Raw genomic sequence first — 17789 nt, 5'->3', positions numbered from 1 at the left:
ATGTACAGTAAAAAATATAGGATTATTCTTTTATTCAGTTTGATAAAAGTGTGTACCTTTGTTAAGTCAAACCTGTAAAGACTTTGCTCACGATACAATTAGTAATACAACCCTCTTAAATTGCTTAATTACTGGTAACAAACTTGTGATTTGTGCTTTAAAATTAGTGTCAAGTTGTGGCAGCAGGAACTGAAATTACAGGTTGTTGTGACGTTTGTTAGGGAGGAGAAAGTATAGGGTTAGCGCTAAGCTAGCAGCTGTGTTTTGGCACTGAGGTGTCCACAAATACTGAATGCACTTCTGTGTATGAATACTGGCGGGTTATCACGTTCATTACACCTGTCCTCGTGCCTCTGACGCCTTTTTTAAACAGCCAGTTTAGTTCAAGAGCACAAAGTAATTTTTTTTATTTTTAAATTTCTAATTTTTAGCATCTGTCAGCTCAATGTTTTGGTTTTACAGCCTATAACTTTTTTACTGTTTTGGTTCACTCTGTCCTCCCATTGACGCAACCATAAGGGTCGCTTCTCTCTATACTCTTGGATATGTCTGTGCATACCAACGTCAGGTACACTTGACCTTCATTGTCAGGTTAACGATCATAAACACAAGGTTAACGTTGTGGAACAGTTATGCTTTGGTTAGGTTTAGGCTCGGTTTTCATCAGCCTTGTTTACAGCAGCAGTGTAGGCAGCTGTTTTCAGCCCCAAACCCCTATGAACCTCCTGAAGGTTATCTGCCCAGCGAACAGCAGACTTAAGTAAAGTTAGCAGCTAGCTGGTGAGTTTAGCTTTGCATTTAGCAGCTTAAGAGCCAGATATTTCTCTCAGTAATAATAATTATAATAAACTTTATTTATGGAATACTTTTCATACACAAGATGTAGCTCAAAGTGCTTTACAATAAGAAATGGAATAGTACAGTAAAATAAGGGTGAAGGACAGTTAAACTAGACAATTCAAATATAAAACGGGAAAAAATAAAAAATAAAATAAATAAAACAGGAATCAGTAAGAATTGTAAAATATGAGAGAATTAATTAAAAGCCAGCTCAAGAGCTGGTGGACACCAAAAAGGAGCAAAAAAGAGTTAATATTGAATTTAACTTCATTGGGTGGCCCAAAATATGGCACCAAATGAATGCCAACAAAACAAGATTCTGCTATAATACAAAAGCCTCGTCAGCCATTTTTTCTTTGGGTTTGCTATTTTTCCCGTTGTTAAACCATATTTAGTGTCTGATATACCAGTTAAGTTCAGTTTTCCATGTTGATTAAAGAAATATTCAGATACAGGAGTTGTTTTTTTCTGTAAGCTGACTTTATACAACCTGTAAAGTATGTCAGTAATTTTGCACCTCACAAGAACTAATTTTAGAGCACAAATTACTCATTTGTGCAGATAAATTAGTTCTTTCCCCCTTCTGTTCAGTTCAAATAGGTTACAATTTTTGTCACATTTGAAAATGCAGAATTTACATATGTCTTGTACAAAGTATAAAAAAGTCTTATCAACAAATTCCCAGCTTGCTAGTGAATAGAACAAATTCAAAGGTGTGAAGAATGTCATCTTAACCCGCAAACAAAGGGAAATACCCTGTGTGACTAGTTAGCTAGCATGTCAGTGAGAAATACTCTAACTCACTCAGACAGGACCTAATGGCTTCACACCATCCCAGCCAGAGGATCTGATTCAGTGCCGACCGCGATGGGCTGGCAGCAGCCGATGCAAACATATCTGAGGACCCATAAGTAGATACCGCCAGACAGGACGACAGTGAGTCCCAGCAGCAGGAGGCTGATGAGGGACTGAGGGCTCACACTGAACAGCATTATGAGGGAGGAGTGGATGGAGTCATCTCTGGATTTCTGGGCTAAAAGCAGAAGCAGGAGAGAAGAGGAAAAAAAGAGAAACCAGTCATAAAGGGAGGCTTTATGAACGGCTGAGATGAAGCAGCCTGAAGTTCCTTAATTGATGCTTGGAAGTGCTGGATAAAGACAAATTGATGAACACAAAGAGAATGCAAACACGTTGATGTGTAGCAGGTAACACAACGTGCAGCTGAGGATGATCCATTTTGCAGATATTTGGGCACAAAGCAGGACTAGACAAATTTAAATTTTGACCTGATAATGGTGCTAGCTGAAAACTTAAGGGATCACCAAAGTTGATACCATTCATCCTGAGAAGAACATGAATAGGTGAAACTAATTTCATGGCAATCCATCTGAATGTTGTCAAGGCATTTCAGTCAAAACTAAAACTGTAAACTTCACAGCGGCAGCAGAGAAAAAAGTCAGGGATGACTAAATTTATTGGGATGCATCATCTGGGAACCATAAATGTCAGTAAAGAAGTTGTGCCAATCATTCTGGTAGGTACATTCTTGAATAAATGAGAAAACTTTGACCTGATGATGCTGTTAAAGGAAAAGTCAAGGAATCACCAAAGTTATCATTGAGGAGACCATGAATGTCCATTCAATTCACTAAAAACAAAAAAAAGCAACCTCATGGTGGTGCTAGAGGAACTCAGTAGGATTTATCTCCTCTGGATCTTGAATTTCATAGCAACCCATCCAGTAGTTGTTCATATGTTTCAGAGATATTTTGGACCTAAGTGGTGGATTGACTAATTGACTCACAATGCCATCTAGAGCCATATTGCAAGAGTGGGTAAGAGGTTATGTAGGTGTTGCAGAAAGACAGTAAAGGAAATAAAGGGAAAGAGGGAATTCATAATAACACGGAAAGAAGAACTGATCTTTAAGTACTGTTCTATGCAGCGTGCATCATGAATGCTACCGTCTAATCAAGGACGAAACTCCTGGAGCGCTAGTATAGAGACCCTCAATCACTGTAAGCACTTGAAGGGTACTTGAAAATGACAGGGTGCACACACAGTGCACCATGGCCTCTTATCCAGCCATGATGGTATGTGATCTGAATCACTAATAAGCTCTCCACCGAAAGAGTCTAGAGTCCCAGCAAATAGATTTTTTACCACTGCCAAGCCCAAGTATGTCCGGCTTGTTGATGAGAGGTCTATCAAATGACAGTGATGCGCAGACATACAATCATACCCCAATACTCATTTTCCATCACCTATTTCATACCGCACCACATTATAAAATGAAATTGCTCACTGCAAAGTCAGAAATTCATCCACTTGATGGAACATGGTGCAACATGTGTCTGGTAAGAAATGCTTCTCTGATTCTGAGGCAAAAACAATCATTTAGCATTGATATTCAAAAGAGTTTCATATCTTTCTACTCTTAAAGCTCCCTGGTAGAGGCATTAAAAATTCTTTGTACCAAATCGTACAAAGTCATAGATCTCAGCACCATACAAATAAAAATCTAATTTTTTTTTTTATCAGGATCTATACATAATTTCCTGTGAAACTGACTAAAGTGTTGGGGAAAAAAACACCCTACGTTGCAATCTTTAGGAAAGTGATGAAAGTGATTAAATCTTCTAATCTTAAATCTGCCCCTTTAATTTTAACTAAAATTTAATGGGTTCGTCTCCGGCCCATCCCTCTGTCCCTCCTCGCTTTTTTCCTTTTTTCGTACCTAAGGAACCAGTCCTGTCAACTTGTGGGTTGGGGCTCTCCAGATCAGAGGAGACTCCAGGTGTAGGTAATTATCAGTATTTTGCAAGCTAGAGCTGCTGATCGGCATCTAATATTAGCAATTATTAGCATTATTAGCTGTTTGGTACCGTAGTCTAACTGGATGTTGTGTTTCTGTGAAGGAATTTTCTTCCTTTTCGTTGTTTTTGTATTTTGTATGCCTTACTCACACTCCAAGAGTTCAGGACATAACAACCTCATATTTTTAGATGATGGTTCACTGTTTAGCTTCTATTATGACTGTTGGTGTCCAGATGAAGCCACTACTATGCTCTGTAACCAAGGTCTTATAGATAAGGATGCAGGGAAAAGCAACACTTCAGTTACAGTCACGGATGAGTGAAGCAGGAAAAGGGCAAAACGTGGTAAGAACATGTGACAATGTCCAGGCTTAAGCGAGCATTGAAGTCCTCACACATATACAGTGGGTTTAATTGTGCAGGGCACAGAAGAGTGTTACAACCATGTGATACATAGGAATATATACACCCTTGCTGGCTGTGTACTGCGGATCTTTTTCTCCTTGGTGTGCATCAGGCTTTCAAGAAATACCTCTGCTGGAGACATTTGAACCCCTAGTGATTGTCTTTTTCTTCAGCTCACAAGATTTCAACCACAGTTTCCACAGTTGTAGAGAGTGATGCATGAAATACACAACCATCCTGACACAATGACTTGCAGGTGATTTGCTCATCTGCATCTGCCTTCTTCTGTGTGACCACTTAGCACTGTGTAGCATACAAAACGCCATTGTGTGTGTGTGTGTGTGTGTGTGTGTGTGTGTGTGTGTGAAATAAAAGTGAGTCACATCATAGCCATTTTAAGGCTATGAAAGGATTTTTTTTTTCATGGAAAAAATTGTAAACATGTTATTTTGAGAAACAGAGATGAGGTTTTAAGGGTTTATTCAATACCAGGAAAGTAACTTCAAAGGAACTTTAAAGTAAAAAGGTAATTAACTGTGATTATAAGAATCATTATGATTGATGCGGAGATTATTGCAGTCAATGTATAAGTGCAATTTCATCTGCAAGGATGTCATTCATCAACAATACAGGCTTCTCTTCAGACTCAAAGCACACAGGAACAAAAACCTTTTTCAAAGTCAATAATTATGAGCAAGACTGAAAAAGGCTTTTACCCAGTCAGACTGGCTGCAGGTCACTCAGAGCCACTCACCTCTGCTAAAGTGTAAAATCAGCAGAAGACTGATAAAGATCTTAACAGCAGCAACCGTCTTCATGGTGGACAGGATTCACTGGGAAGACATTATGAAAATAATCTATGATTTTATTCAAATATAATGTGAACATACTAAAACACAGATGAGCCACATGATCAAAACATGAGACACGAGGAAGAGATGTGACAGTAGGTGTACTGTAAAATGGAAAAGCAGACGAGAAGCATCCTATTTAAGATTCATATGGAGGTGTGAGGAAAAGAAAGCCTTTTGAAATGCAAAGAGAAATGCAACAAGAAAGGAAATCAATTTATTCAGCCTTAAAAATACAGAATCAAGAAACACTCAGAACACTGAAATTTTCAATAATCAATCAATCTTTTAGGTTCTTAATACAATAAAAACAGGAGAGAACAAGGCTAAGTTTTTAATTATTCTGACTTGAATCTACAAATTAAGCACTTAAAATAAGATGTGATTATACTGTAACCGAACCATGTGGAATGTAAATCAACGTTTGCAAAGATAGAAAACAAGAACAAGATGGATGCATGACAGGATATCTGAAAAAGAACTTCTGTTTGTGAATAGAAATATACAACATTTTCTTCTTCTGTCTCAACTTACAGAAAAAAATGTGAGATATCCTCCTGCCAGTGCTGTCAGTCTTCAGAAATGCAACAGGTTCCTGGTGAAAAAAACAACAGCAGATGCCAATAATCCGTTTCTCTCAAGAGGACGAAAAGAGAAACAAATCAATTCAGCAGGGGAGGTTGTGCAGCCAGCATCTGCTCAGGCGACGACTGTTTCTCTATCTGGGGGAATTAGCAGTGACCTCTATTACTAATGCAGTGAGGAGACCTGAGAAGACTCCAGCCCCCCTACCCCCCCCACCCCCACCTCCATCTTTTTTTTCTCTCTCAGTGTTGCTCCTTGCTTTTTCCTTCATGCACTGATTTCAGTCACCGTCACTTTGTGGCTGTGTGATCATGGGAATTTGCAGCACCAGAAAAATACTCAGGAATTTGACACAGAGTGAGAGAGAGAGAGAGAGAGAGAGAGAGAGAGAGAGAGGAGAGTGTATAGGAGTAAACACCCAAAAAATAGAATCCACAATGGCAATAACAGAGAAAAGAGCTTTACAATATCTTACTCCTACACAGCTGGAGTGAAAGAGGAGCAGAGGAAGATGCAACTGAACAAAAGATGACACATCCATAAGATGAATTATTGAAAACTGCAGTTCACACAATAATTTCAACTGGAAAACACTGTGCACCTACATTTTCCACTTTTGAACGAAAGCACAGCTTGTTGCTCCCTCTAGTGGCTCAAACCTCTATCAGACACATCAGGGCACCTTCACTGCTTCCTCATCCCTGTGCTCACAATGTCAAGAGATACAGTGTGACCAAAGGGAGGAGGAAGTCATGTTTACCTTTTATTTTTGTTTTTTTTCCCAGGTAATGTAAAGTGAAAAGAGTTTAGATGGTCAGTTTTTGCATTTTGATTACAGAAATGATTAGTATGGGAAGAGAGGGCTGAATGTTGTGGTTCACTTAAAAAATATGTCAGAATAATGAGCTATAACATATTTGACTTGGTACAAGTTACTTACAAGTTATACTAATAACGAAAAGTGCACAAAAAATTGCAATCTGATCTTAATGGAGAAATAATTTTCACACATCTCTGAAATCGAACAATAGATGGAAGTGTTTTCTCCTTTAAAACACAGAGCAAGGTTTCCACAAACACTGAAAGCGTGCACGGTAGAGACAACGATATTTCATCTACTTGAATTACTCGACGTCTTCTGAAGGGGCTTTTACTTTCTCGAAAGGATTTATTTGTCTTGAAATAACAGGACGTAAAACACTTGAGTTATGTTGAGTTATTGTTTCCGAGTGAGAGATCTCAAGGGGACACGTGGATGACGATGATGTCGGTGTTTTCATCAACACATTTGATGGATGTCTTTGCTGCAAAGCTTTTACAGCACACTTTCCAGAGGATCTGGGTGGGTGAGGGTGGGTTGTGAACTCATGCTGCTGGGGAGGTATGTATTATCTATATTCTGGCACAGGGAGTCGGGATATTAACATGGGTGGGCGTTAAATTACAGTGTGTTGCCCATCAAGCAGAACAGTATGTGGAGAGCGTAACTGTGCTGAGCAACGCATGAACACACACGAAAACACACACTCAAACGCTGCCTTTGACAACCAGTCCATGTAATTAAGTTTGGTTTTCAAGCTTTTAATTACAGAGCAACACAACTGCAAGACAGAGAACAGAGTAAAAAAAGTAATTCATTCTTATTCTGCAGTCATGCTGCCTCTTTAGCCAAGAGGTGAGTGAATGTTGACAGAATGAGCGCATACTAGACATGTACTTATATTTCACTTTTAAAAAGCAAGAAACTGATACAAGATTTTAATAATTAAAAAAAAAAAATGAAAGGAGATTGTTGGTTGATGTCCACAGAAAAGCAGGATTGAGATATGAGCTCTTTGAAGAGTGTGACATTTAAAAAATGCATGACTGCGTGACTGAAAATGAAATGATGCATAAGTAAGCAACATGAAGTGATGAGGTTTTGATAATCCATCTCTAAACACAACCGTAATCCAACCAGAGTCTAGTCTGTCCCGTGATTCATAGCTACTATGGCATTTACTGTGTATAACACACTTTTCTGTTCGTGTGGAATAAACAGAAGAAGATTAAAAGTCTATTCTCATGATTATACATGTGGTGCATTGTGACGACTCTGTGTTAATGTCCACAGAGGTGCGCGGGCGTACTGAATGCTCATATTTGTCGAGCTTGGACCCGAGCTGCACTTACGGTTGAGGGCGCAGCCAAGTGCAGCTGACCACTGCTTTGAGAGAAGCACAAAATACTAATCAGCCTTCTAGTGTCTGAATTTCCAGGAGTGGCCCCAGATGAGAGCAGAAAGAAAGGACGGGTTTCATGGCAAGCTGTTGAGATATCTCATTCTGGTGCAAAGAAGTGGACCAACCTACAGACCAACGTCACCATCCCTAAGTGTAGTTTTAGCATCGCTAAAAAGGAAATGGCTAGCATGAACGGACTCAACCACAGAGGCAGAACACATAAAGAGGGCCCCCTCCTGGTACTCGAGCAAGACCCTGTCGCAGTAACTGCCCACAGTGGATGGGGGGGGTTAGTGCAGTCCAGTGTCGAAACGCCACAAAGGGAGACTAAGTAAAAAAGAGGCAGCAAAACAAGGATTGCTACTTTAAAAGCTACCCTGTCGAGTTTTCTTGTAAACAAACCGATAAACACACGTAATATGTGCTAAGATCACAGTGTTTCTCACCAGCACTGCTGACATCAGCTGTTCGGTTCGTCTGCCTTCCACTGACACACTGGGAAGGTTCTTGTTGCACAACTGCCACTAATGGCGTGTGTACATATGCCTCCTCGTGCACGTGGAGAAACTTAAGCAAAATGCAGACCTGCCCATGAAAACATTGCTCCATAGCACCACTAGTAGCTGAGAATCTAGAGGTGACTTTAAATTCTCAGCTGATCCCCTGGAACTGAACAGAAGCTGCTGTTTAATCATTATGCGAATGACTGCTTTGCTTTTTTTCACTGATACTGACAACTGATGACATCAGCAAAACACTGTCAGTGACGAACACACAAGACAGGCAAGTGAGGGAGAGGATGGGGACGAGAGAGGGAAGCCATCCTGACTCGCACCGCAGATAAAACACACACATGATCTTGTTACAAAATACAAAACTGTGTTCTCACTGCCGGTCAGGAACACGTTTAAGCAAAAGCGTCAAAATGAAGCCTCGAACGCGTCTGTTAGCCCTGCTGCTACACTTTCATAAACTTAACACTTTGCCCTCGGAAGCTTTAGTGCATGTGAAACTCATCAAACCGTCTTGTGACAGTTAAATACTGTTCACTTATATACAAAGCAAACCTAATTCAAATGATCTTCAATAACTCAAGAGTGCCATGACGACTGATAAATAAATATAATAATCAAGAGACAAAATCCTAGAGAGGTCATTTTAAAAACTATTTTTTTGCCTTTAAAATTAAACAGATGCTGCCTCCTCACATTCAAAGCCCAAATAGCATCTGCCGTCTGTTTCGCTCCAGCAAAAGCATCACAACAAAAACCAAGACCTTCAAAATGTTCAGGCAATCTGTTATTCACGAGTGAAAGTACTGAATTCCAAAATGCCACCATAAACAAAGAAATCGAACTCTTTCATGAATTTCTTCTTCGTTAAATGTGAATATGTTGCTATGACCTTGAAAAATGTCTTTCAGTAACTTTCTGAAAACTTCTCTCTTCAAAGCGGAACCTTTTCTCCCCCATTTTATCTACACGTTTTCAAAATAAAAGATTTTTTGTGAAGATGGGGCAAATTTTTGACTCAGTTTCTGTCCTAAAAATAAAGTAATTTCACAATTTGTACAAAAGGCGTCTTTTAAATCTTCTTGTTTTAGATTAAAATGCTGAACTGTCAAACTGAGATCTCTGACGAAATGCATTCATGAAGGCAGAGGGAGAGGATGCAACTCTAAATTACAATATTAATTATTTAACAAAATAATCTCCCCACACTCCTCTCCCTGTCTCCGTCCAGTCTTTTGGTCCAGGCCCATCCCTCTCTCCCACCCTCAGTGGTTCTCTCTGTCTCTGGGTTTAAGCGAAGCGCATCCTGAACATCCACCGAGTCCTTTCTCCTTCACGTTGTAATCGAAGCGAGGCAGGACGAGAACGCTGCCCTCTGGTTCGCTTTTAGCACCGCCGTTGGCCGCTTCACTCAAGGCTCTTTCCTCCTCCACGGACATGATGTTTTTCACCAAACACGTGATGGCTGCATCGATGTTGGTGTTGTCCTGGAGAGAGGGGTTAGAGAAGGGTGATGGAGGAAGAGGAGATGTAATAACAGACACATCAGTCACACCGAAAATGCTATTTAAACAATGAGAACAATGATCACATTAGTGTTTTCTAGTTGTTTTTATAGAGATCTGATAATAATCTGTGGGTTTGTCATTTTCACATTACATATTAATTTTTCCATTGTTACTATAAAAATATTTGTCAGTGGAGCTTTAAAATCTTTAAATTCCTTAATTAATCAAATATATTTTTTGACGGAAACCACTACAGAAAAAGGCGACTGCTTTAAATATGTTCTATTCAGTTAAATTAAACATTATTTTTATTTACAATTTTTTCTTAATTTAAACATTTAAAAAAAAAAAATTATTGTATTGTATTTATTTTTCCTATTTCTCCACTGCGAGGGAAGTTCTTTCTGTGGTGAAAAGGGGAAGAAACATTAAAAGCAGAGGTTAGTCCTGAAAAAAAGACTTTCACTGTGAACTATAAAAAACTGTGCTTCCAGCTTGCTCTTTCAAACACAGATGAATTGAATAAGTAGATAAATAAAATCGAATCAACCAAACAGAACAGATGCACCACAATATAATCCCTTGTTTACTGATCATTTCATCTTGTTGTCGACGAGAGGGAGCTGAATCAATTTTGAAAAGTAATATGAGTAAATGACATTTAAATTAGTTCTTAGACGTACTTCCAAGTACAGTCCAACTTTCTTCAGGGGTGAGTTTTGTTTTTTTATTCTTAAGCCTAAATGAGCAAAGATTTGCAGCTGGTGACCATACCAGCAGCAAGTCCTTTAAATTCAATTTAAAAACGCAGAGATGGACACTGATGGAGCCAGAGAAGTGTGAAGAGAGAGAGAGCGGAGTAAATATATAAGGGAGAGAACAATCTATTGAATGTACGGAGGAGCGGGTGAGACATAGGGCTATGGACAGAAAATGTGCTGTCGCATATGTTTACAGAGGAAATAAGAGCTCTCTGTTTAAAACCATATTTGCGTTAAACATGAGTAAAATCAGGCCTTACCTTGGCAGAGGTTTCGTACCAGCCGACAAATCCGTACTCTCTGGAAAAGTTCTCCAGTTTGGGCAGTTTGGGGCACAGACCGTGACGATGCTGGTCACACTTATTGGCCAATAGAACAGCTGGAACTGGCCTCCCGTTGCTCAGAGCGACCTGACAGGACCAGAGAGAAGATGGATGAGAGACAAGTCCTGTCCCGTTGCAAATGCTCCTTCAAATGAAGCCAAGAAATAAACCATCGTTTGTCCATAATCTGCAGTGTGGATGGATCCTAGTCAGATCATAAAGTTGAGAAACATCCCATAACCTTGTTGTATTTTCCAGGTGCAGGTGTTTGGTTCAGGTAGTCATCGGTTGCTGGTAAATACTTGACTTGTTGCCTGCTGTGGATGCAGGCCTGTACTCCATCTTCATTCTGCCTCACCTCAGTTCAGTCTTTACCACAGAAGACCTCAGTGTCTTAATGTGAAAAACTCTTTTTGATGTCGGCGATGTGGCTTCATCTCATCAGTCTACCAGCTCCTGTGTTGTGATTGGAGATGCGCCTCTCTTTTGTGGTGTCCCCCAGGGATCTATTCTTGGGCCCCTCTTATTTAATATTTACTTGAGATCCTCTGGCAGGGTTCTACTAATGGTTCCTATATTTCAACTTGTCACTTAAGGTGACCGCACCTTTGCTGTCTGGGCCCTTCGGATCTCAGACAGGAATTTTTTTTTCCTGGCTTTTTATGCCTCTATTTGAAGGTACAGTGAAAGACAGACAAGAAAGTTGGGGAGAGAGAGAGGGGATGAACCAGTATCATGAATCACTTTGTTGCCTGTTAGCTGGAGGCAGCTTCTTGATGATAAACCTGTAAATGTTTGACTTTATTTATTTGACGTTATGAGGAGCACCTGAATGCACCATTTGTTATGGTCTGTGTGAGGCTTTGAGGAAGGGGAGCAGCACTGCTGTTATATCTCTCGTTGTCTCCTTTTTGTGTGTGTCCTACTACAGTTGTTTCCTGCTTCATGGTGTTGTTATGTTTGAGGTTGGTTTTTATGTTTATGTTTATTTTTACACATTCATTCCATCTTCCGTGATATTTCCCCTGAAGACACAATTAAGTAAAACAAATTGAGGTGAAGCGAACCCGACTGAAGATTCAGGATAGCGGATACTTGGATTTGCCTTTTTTTTTTTTTTTTGTAATTTCAATCTTGACCATTTGAAATATTGGTTGCACAAGAAAAAACAACTGCATAAAATCCTGCAAGCATAAAATACATCAAAACAGTGCACAGAGCGTACTTCCCTCGGTTCTGATGCAACATTCAGTGCAGCAAGTCTACACTTGGTTTGTCGAGGTTATTAAAAGACTTTCTGGGTAATATGGCAAGTCATGACTGAAGCAGAAGTAGACAAGTGGAGGGAAAAGGCCGACACAAAAAGAAAACGCAGCCAGCATTAGAGATTAAAGGAATATTTCAACAAAACCCTGTGTTTTGTGACTAAAAACAATCACCCCTTGCAGCTGTTGTAGGTAGGTTTGGTGTAATCTTGCCTTAATGACACTGTGTTACTGTAAAACCAATCAGAGAGTAGATATTCCCTTCACGCTAGCCCCTTTCTACCTCATTCCTTCTCTCGCTCCTCAAGTCCTCCTACCTTCCTCTTTTTTTAATCTTTTCTCCCTTCAGCAGATCTACCTTTGAGTCCAGGTCTCCTTTCCACTTGAGGACGGCCTGAAACGTGGACAGTCTGGTCATGTCGAAGACGACGAGGGCCCCCACGGCCTCTCTGTAGTACACGCGGGTCATGTTTCCGTAGCGTTCCTGCCCTGAAAACAGACAGAGTAAAATATATATATTTTTTTTTTTAGTGGCTGAGTTATTTTTCCACAGGGTTTTTTTTTAATAGACTTGATCAAGAGTAAGTTGAATTACGAGCCACCGACGTGATCAGAGGCAAGTGAAAGAAGTCACGTTACTTTGTGGCTGTGCAGCAACACCAGAGCCCATCAGAGACGTCATGAAGCTTTATTTAGCTAAACTTGATTACAGACCAACTTAAAATAAAGACAATGGAAACTTCTTCTAAAGTGTGGTGAGTCTTTCATGCTGGCCTGGCCTCAAAGTGACTTCATTAAGAGATTTTTATTGTAGGCATGAATTTTTTTTTATTCTTTGAAGCTATGGATTTAGATCCGCAGCTGATTATAATTCAAATGATTAACCTGCCCATTATTTCCTTAGTTAACAAGGAATCATTTAGTCCGTAAAATGACAAAAAACTGTGTAAAATTCCTGTTATAAATTCCCGTCGGTTGAGGTGAAGTATTTATTCACATAAGACCCAAACTAAAGCATCAAATCTTCACATCTGAGAAGCTGGAAGCAGCTTATGTTTGATATTTCTGCTTAAAAAATGACTTAAATAATAATTAAATTATCAGAATAACAATAAAAATCTACTAATTAATTTATCGACTAATCATTGCAGCTCGAATGTCAGTGTTTTGCTCAAGGGCACACTGTCAGTTGCAAAGTTTATATGTTTTTGTGAACTGTTTATAATGTTCTTTCCAACTTAAGTTTCACAAGTGACAGTTTTTTTGAAGAAGACGTTTTAATCCTGTGTTTAATGTGTAATAAGGTGCATATTTCTAAAAGGACACTATCACTGCTAAAGTTTTTCACACTGCTGACTTCCATCCTCATTACAGTGATATATTATCATCTGTGAAACATTGCAATTGGCTAATAAACAGAGAGGTTTCATCGTTAGTCAGATGTACAGGCAGGCATCGGGGAGAAAAGGACTCAAAGAGACTGAGAGATTAAGAGATCAACATGAAAAGCTGTTTTTATGCCACAAACTACACGAATTGCAAAAGCAACGAGAAGACAAGTGTTCATTATCTGAAGAAGGAAGCCTGCCTGTTGGCTCCAGCGCTGAGGTCAGAGCTCTGGATTTAATGAAGGCTGTGGATGGGTTTAAAACGAGACTCTTTGAACAAACACCACTTTTAAGGTCAGACAGCTCACACTGTGCATTTAAGGAGGATTAATGAATGTTGCTATGGCTCCGTGTCTCCGAGTTTCAGTCTGAGAAACAGTGACAGCTCACAGAGGAGCAGATGACGGCTTTGGGTGGAAAATGTGTCACATTATGTTTAGAGTTTTCCGGGGATATGATAAACAAGCACACAGAGTGTCTCCTCACGATCCTGTGTGGCCGATCGATAATACTGATTAAATCCTGTACTGGCAGTTTTTTTCCGGCACATATCCAGTGTCTGGGACATTTTGAGGAAAGAATAGGAACAGGACACTTGCTAATGTTAAAAATATAATAGCCAGAGAGGCTACACCAGTGCTCTGAGCAGGAATTTCACAGGTTTTCAGCGAGTAGCTTTATTTCAAAGTAGTAAAAATGTGCAGAAGCAGTTATGACAGGAAATGTGTTGTGTGTAGTAATGTGTTTTCTACCCCAATGTGTGCATCTTCAGTGGTTTGTAAATGGGACACGGTAATTACACAGCGCAATGACCGACTCAAGAAAATCTACAAGAATCTGAAACAGAGTTGTAATAGAAAATTTTGTTAAATGTTGGTGCGTGTATTCAAAAAAATGCATCTTTTGTTGCACATAAGTACATGTGCATGACCACGTATGTGTGTGTGTGTGTCTGTGTGTGTGCCTAACTGAATATATGAATAAGTCTCTATCCTGGGAGCTAACTTCCTCCACATGATCCTAATATAGTGGTGAATCAGCAAGGGAACATCACACACACACACACACACACACACACGGCCTACAAAAACAGCTGATACAAAAAACTTCACAGATACAGTCTGAGAGCTGTCTCCTAACAGCAGATACCATCTTTGTCTTTCACTCGCCAGGACATGAGTGTGAGACTCTCTGAACAACATCTGATCAGTGCTGACAGTATAAGGTTAAAGGTCCAGACCAGTAGTGACCAAGCTGCACATGGCAGTATAAAAATATGTTAAGTCAACTTCCATACTGACTTTCCGGAGAGAGCATCACTAAGGGCTGAGACAAAGTGCTAAAAGAACAACAGCTCACAGTATTCTTGATTAGTTGGCTAAACAGCATTTTGCTACCTTCGAGCTTGATGGTATAACTGTCTACAATTATTCTGTCACGATGATTCTGTGATGATGCCTTTGTGGAGACCGAATTGGAAGTTACCTTCATTTCAGGCTAAATTCCTGGATTTCCAATGGAGGTTTTGCATTGTATCTTAAAGAGTGTTGGCCTGTAGCGTACACGATGCGTTGCTAGCTGTCATATTTGTATCACTATAACTGACTGTGTGGTTCTGATCTGGTTAAAACTATGTAGATTATGGGAAATGATCCTGTTTCACAAAAGATTGGAACATCAGGCTTTACCTACCATAAGCTAACTGTTTTCATTTGTGACAGATCCAATGCAAAACCTCCACTGGAAATCCGCTATTTAAGACTGGAGGGGAGCTAACTTTCAGTCTGTTATAGCTTGACTTGTGTTTTAAATGGCGTCTACAGACAGGATGTTTCCGTCTTGCTTTAATGAGTATTTGTGAAGTAAAAATGTAATAAAGTTCAACTTTACTTGCTAATTGTCTCTTGACACCTGTATTGGCTGTCGTATGCAGGGAGCATATTGGACAAGAGAGCCGGGACAAACACTGACTCATTCACACAAAACAGTGATGCAATTATCACTTTGACGAACTAACAAAGTTAATCTGCCAGCTCTGTGTGTGTGTGTGTGTGTGAAGGACCCACTGACCCGTTTAAAAGTCTTCATACAGTGTCTCCAGTGTGAACTCATCACTGGCCTACAGCCTGAGCTGACTTCTTCATGTAAATGACATCTCTTATCAGCTGTCGTCTTGCTCAACAGCCACACACTCAGCGAGAAGAGATGGAAGATAAACTACAACAGGCTTTAATGTGTGTGTGTGAGAGAGAGGAAGCCGAGACGAGGAAGCAAACTTATTTCCAAAAGTATGTGCATTAAATTATGTTCAAGCAGAGAGACGTGGTGGTTTTATGAGCTGAATATAAAGAGCTTTTCTTGTTAGAACAGCTAACCTAGAAGACAAGGGGGCGTATTAGAGGTCAACTCGACATCTTTTCTGCAGAAATGGAGCTTAACCACATTTCTGAGGTAGTAACTTGTCATATCATCACGGTTAGATGTGTCAGCAAGATGCAGCCAACAAATGAGAAACTGCAGACTTCAGTATGTACTTTTAGGGTTTGGCTTCCTGTATGACTGGCATCTGCCACTTTGCCAATTTTCTATGGCACAGAGATCTGACATTTTCAAAATAGTTAAGATAAAAATATCTGCAATGACAAGCCAAAGCTTTCATTTAAGATGTCTAATTACAGTCTGTAAGTCTAGTGTTGGTGCCATTTAAGATGAACCTACCCATGTCTGCAGACCAGGTTCCACATTATTGTTCTACCTGGACAGACAGTGAGCTGTTAGGTGTTATATATCATCGTCACATGAGCAAGTGAAGGGGTGTTTAACCATGCAAATAAGCTGATCTTTAAACCTACATATATAACTACACTCTGGATTTTTTTTTTTTTACGCACCGGCGATGTCCCACAGCTGCAGCCGCACCACCGTCTTGTGATCCCAGTGGAGCACTTTGAGGGCGAAGTCCACCCCGATGGTGGCGCGGTAGTGCTGGGAGAAGACCTGGTGCACGTAGCGCTTGATGATGGACGTCTTGCCGACTCCGAGGTCACCGATGACCAGCACTTTGAGCAGGCGCTCCTGCTGCATCGCCGCAGCGGTGTGGCGCACAGGGGTCACACGGCGAGGAGGGTTTTTACAACAAAATACGCGCTGTAAACGCGAATAAGTGTCATATGAGGGGTAAAAGTTACTTTCAAATTAAGATTAGGAGTTCGTTTAGTAGTGATGTAAACAAACAATTAAAAAAAAAACACTAAAAACTTTAGAAAACAAGCCCGCACAGGGTCCGCAGGGGACCATTAAGTGCGCGTCATCATCGGCACCGTCCCGGTTTCTGCCTCACTCAGCTCCGTGGAAAAAACACACGTCTGCAAGTTTAAAAGCAGGAGAACCGGAGAAGTAGAGGATGTCAAACCGAGTTAAAGAAGGTAAAATTAAGAATAAAAAAACAAAACAACGATGATAGTGTTTAGCCCGAGGTCTGTGTGCGCGTCTCCACCGGTGCCATGTCCTCACTGCGGGGACGAGGAGCCCGGCGACTTGAGCTGGAGCTGGAGCTGCCGGTGAGGATGACCACGCCCCTCTGCTGTCAGTGCTATTTATGCTTTATTTGTGAAATTTATACGATTCATTTATTGTGTTGTTTTTTATTTTCTTCCGTTTTGTCAGGATCAATGTGTTGTTTCATAACAGAATCAAACTTTTAAAATCTAATTTGATATATTTTATTATTATATTTTTTCCACTTGTTGCTGTTATTTTTAACGTTATTATTTCTGCTCTCATATTCTTTTGCATTGCATAGAGCACTCTGACTTCTCTTGTGTATGAAATGTGCTGTGTATATAAATCCACTTCTTACAATATGTGACACAATAACTGAAACTATATAACATCCTCCCTTTAATAAAAAGACTTTTCCAGCAGTAGAGTGAACTACGTCTCAAAGCCTCGACACAGTTCACTGAGGATAAAAGTGGCTCGAGCTTACTGCAGTGACTCTGCAGCCTCCTGATGTCAACCCACAACAGAAAGATCGAAATTATTCTGAAAGGCTGGAAGACTAAAACTCCCTTTGTTTGCAAAAAATGGTACATTTGGAAAAACTTGAAACGTCATGTCCTGCCCACTTGACAAAACTGTTGTACCAGCAGTTTGTTGCATCCGTGTTACCTCTACCACCTCACATGCAGCATCTTTAAATATTCATTCTTATAACCTGAAATAATCCAAATTCACCTTCAATCCAAATTTTGGATTTAGAAGCTTAAACTAACAAAAAAAAAAAAAAAACCTGCCTCACTCATCTTGGTAGA

The 17789-nt window shown here is 40.0% G+C and overlaps 1 protein-coding gene across 1 annotated transcript; it reads right to left on the bottom strand.

The window, feature by feature from the left end:
- Positions 1 to 5843: 5843 nt before the first annotated feature.
- On the bottom strand, positions 5844 to 17058 carry LOC139607165 (ras-related protein Rab-38). Its single transcript, XM_071459838.1, has 4 exons — positions 16368 to 17058; positions 12447 to 12577; positions 10761 to 10910; positions 5844 to 9718 (listed from the first exon to the last, which is right to left on the bottom strand). The coding sequence occupies exons 1-4, from the start codon at positions 16558 to 16560 to the stop codon at positions 9497 to 9499; spliced, it is 696 nt and encodes a 231-aa protein (XP_071315939.1). The 5' UTR covers positions 16561 to 17058; the 3' UTR covers positions 5844 to 9496.
- Positions 17059 to 17789: the final 731 nt, after the last annotated feature.

This window comes from Trachinotus anak, unplaced genomic scaffold, assembly GCF_046630095.1.
Source record: "Trachinotus anak isolate AG129_WGS33_773 ecotype Australia unplaced genomic scaffold, CSIRO_AGI_Tana_v1 ptg000023l, whole genome shotgun sequence".
Classification (NCBI taxonomy): Eukaryota; Metazoa; Chordata; class Actinopteri; order Carangiformes; family Carangidae; genus Trachinotus; species Trachinotus anak.
Note: the sequence above shows the minus strand (reverse complement) of the source record. Positions and strands in the feature narration are given on the sequence as shown.